The 3452-nt window shown below is 24.4% G+C and overlaps 1 protein-coding gene across 1 annotated transcript; it reads right to left on the bottom strand.

Moving 5' to 3' along the window:
* Positions 1-1960: 1960 nt before the first annotated feature.
* LOC115035065 lies at positions 1961-3213 on the bottom strand (the record flags this gene model as incomplete). The annotated part of the gene is made up of 3 exons (XM_029492705.1): positions 3084-3213; positions 2903-3012; positions 1961-2070 (listed from the first exon to the last, which is right to left on the bottom strand). Coding segments are annotated over exons 1-3 (341 nt in total), but the record flags the coding sequence as incomplete, so codon positions are not given.
* Between the last annotated feature and the right edge of the window lie 239 nt (positions 3214-3452).

The following is a 3452-nucleotide window of genomic DNA, read 5'->3' on the forward strand; positions in this document are numbered from 1 at the left end:
TAAAATCTCGATATACGGTTTTGCCCCACATACGGTAATACCCCGCTTTCCCCCAAATAAAGTTATAATCTATGTAAGACACACATATTTATACTACTACTTATTGGTACAAACATATAACCCAAGCGTTTGTAAATTAATTAAGTATATATAAAAAAAAATTAAAAAATATTGATATAGACAAAGTTGTCTAAATTTGTCAGGTCTTCCTGTTACATCTACGGTTCTATCTACCTATAAATACATTTATAAAAATGTAATTCGTGATATAGGACATTTTTTGTAATCTTATTTTTTGCCACTGCTCTAAAAAACATTCATTATTTTTTTTTTCATAAAAATAATGAATTAATTTCGTACATCGTTCATTATAAAATTATTTCATTATAAATTAGTGAATGTACTATAGGTACAAGGAATACCTACCAAGATTAAAAAGCAGATTAACTAAAATACACTCAAAATAATTTGGGTTTTCGAAAGAAATAGTAAGAGACAAATTAATGCCAATGATAAACATTGAAGATAGGCTGAACAATTGTGGTTTTTTCACGTTTCGACATTTTATTTGCTTTTAAATCCATTCTGTGCGAGTAGGTACTTTCACTTTCCAGCACGATTTAAGATAGTATGGTTGCCCATCGACTACGGTAAAATGGCTTATCCGACGACCGTCAATATGAATCTAGCAATCAGCTGTTTTTAATACTATAGCGCTGTTAGTGGAGAAATTTAAGACTATGCAGACTACTTTTACCCGCTTAAAACTGTATACTTAAATATCATACTCTAACATGGCAGAACTGATATCTAAATATAATCATAAGCGCAACTAGGGGGGCCAGGCTGGAGGGGCTTAGCCCCCCAAAACTTGTAATAGCCCTCGCAAAATAAATTATTCATTTGTTTCCCAAAATATAAATAAATTTTTAAAAATTAAACTGGAAAAAATGTAATTATCTAATTTGTATTTAAACCTTACAATTATTTTATATTGCCTATAGGATATGATAAATATGGTGAATATCATTAGCTGTATATGCCTGTATTTGTTTGAAGAAAACGATTTATGTCGGTTTATTGGTAAGATTATTATAGGTACATAATTTTAATGAATATGCACTAAACTTAAGTATAGAAACAGTGAATTTCGAAATAAAAATCCCCGGAAAAAAATCCCTGAACCTAGGAAAAATAACCCCCAGACTACAATGTTACTGACAACTAGGTACATGAAATTGATTGATCAATTATTTTTTAAAATCTAATTAGTGTAATAATTATCATATTATTAATATTTAATTACAACTATATTATACTTATTGGTAGTATGGTATACCTACTTTTCATTAAAAAAATTAAAGTATAACGATAATATTATTTTGTTTTATATCATGATTTTAAGCAACAAATTATGTTAATAGTCTTTTAAAAAATTACGTACCTAATATTCATTGATTATTTATTTGATAATTATTTGTATCTATAAATAAAACTAGTAAAATCGACTTCTCATAATAATAATAATTATTAATATTGACATTTTGGTTATCCTCAAAATATTATTTGGAAATATAATATTTTATTTTGGGGATATACCTAATATTATAATACATAATATAAAAAATATTATTATTGTTAACGCCTGAAAATTATACTATAAATATTAGGAAATACCTAAGTTAAATTGTAAAATATAGGTTAGGTGCCTATATTACCTATCTAAATCAAAAAAATAAAAACCTAAACACCACTATAAAGAAATTGTCAAAATTAGTGACCACATAGATATTTTATGATTTTTTTTAGTGATACGAGAATTTCATTGAAAATACGAGAATTTGATAACCTCAGTACGAGAATACCTGTTTGAGAATCTGGCAACCCTGATTACCTAAGTGATTTAAGGTGCTCTTAAAGTATCGGACCCAGCCAAGAACGTGATGGACTTAAAACTTACAAATTAACTTCGGCGCCTCGCCACATTTCCGCGATAGGCGTTTCCGGCATTAACATCCTTAATATTCCAGCCAGAAATCTCAAATTCAATAAGTTTCTTGCCATTTTCAACTAAAAATATAAAATATGGTGTAAATAACTAAACTAAGTGATTATTATCCACAGTTTATTAGAACAAGCAAAGTAAATAATAAAAAAAATTACCTGTGATACAAATCTTGTGATTATAAGATAATATTAAAAAAAACTTGCAAAATATTAATTAAATGTAAAATTAACAAAATAAATGTGTATCATTACCATAAAAAAAATATATATATGAAACCAGATTATATTTAAATAATTTATTAGTATAAAAATTAAATAGAATGTAAATCACTGGTTATGTAAATGATTTAATACTATTATTTAATAATATTAAATTATCATAATGTAACAAATGGAAAAGTGAATAACATATACAATGGATTAAAACAATAGCAAAGTAAATAATAAAAAAAATGCAAGAAATACTAATCTTGTGATTATACAATATTAAAAAAATTGCAAAATATTAAAATATAAAATTAACAAAATAAATCTGTATCATAACCATCAAAAAAATATATGAAACCACATTATATTTAAACAAATATTATAAGTATAAAAATTAAATAGAATGTAAATAACTGGTTATGTAAATGATTTTTTACCTAGCGTAGTTGTTAATATAAAAAAGAATTTAACTTTTATGTTATACATTTGTTAAATAATTAATCTTTCAAATAGGTATAGTGTATATTATGATTGTTATTTATAGCGTTTACCGAATACCTATTGTTTTTAAAATTTCATTTAAAATTATAATATCAGTATTAATAAGTATACAGAAATTATTATATTAAGAAATTCTGTACACTATAATAATATATATTTAGGATTATTATAAAAACTATTTTCCTGCCTTATCTTTAATTTTAAATGGAGTTTGAATAAGAACGCACTTAATAACCTGTTCAATTTCATTAGCTGCGTTATCAGCCGTGGCAAATTTTTTGATTGTAAGGACAGATTCTAAAAATTAAAAAAATTGATTAATTAATACAAAATCAAAATTACTATATTGTTATTTAAATTTAACTTACCAAAAATAATTTTATTTACAAGCAATTTCTCAAATGGTCGTTTTTTGTTACCACGACCACTATATGAAAATTCACATAATATTTCTGGTATAAATATTATAGCCATTATTCTTTTTACCATAATTTTTATTTTCGGCTTACTATAGCGTTGCATTTTAATGTCTGGAAAGGAATTTATTTAAAATTCAACACTGTCCTTATATTATAACTATAACTATGTAATATATATTTATGATTACTATTATTATTATATTCATCATGTTTTTATTAGGTATATATGTTATAATATATTATGTTATAATATTTTTATTATTATTTAGAGATTATCAAAGTATTACCTGTTTCTAGTCTCCTACCACTTCACTATTT

This window comes from Acyrthosiphon pisum, unplaced genomic scaffold, assembly GCF_005508785.2.
Source record: "Acyrthosiphon pisum isolate AL4f unplaced genomic scaffold, pea_aphid_22Mar2018_4r6ur Scaffold_6445;HRSCAF=7010, whole genome shotgun sequence".
Classification (NCBI taxonomy): Eukaryota; Metazoa; Arthropoda; class Insecta; order Hemiptera; family Aphididae; genus Acyrthosiphon; species Acyrthosiphon pisum.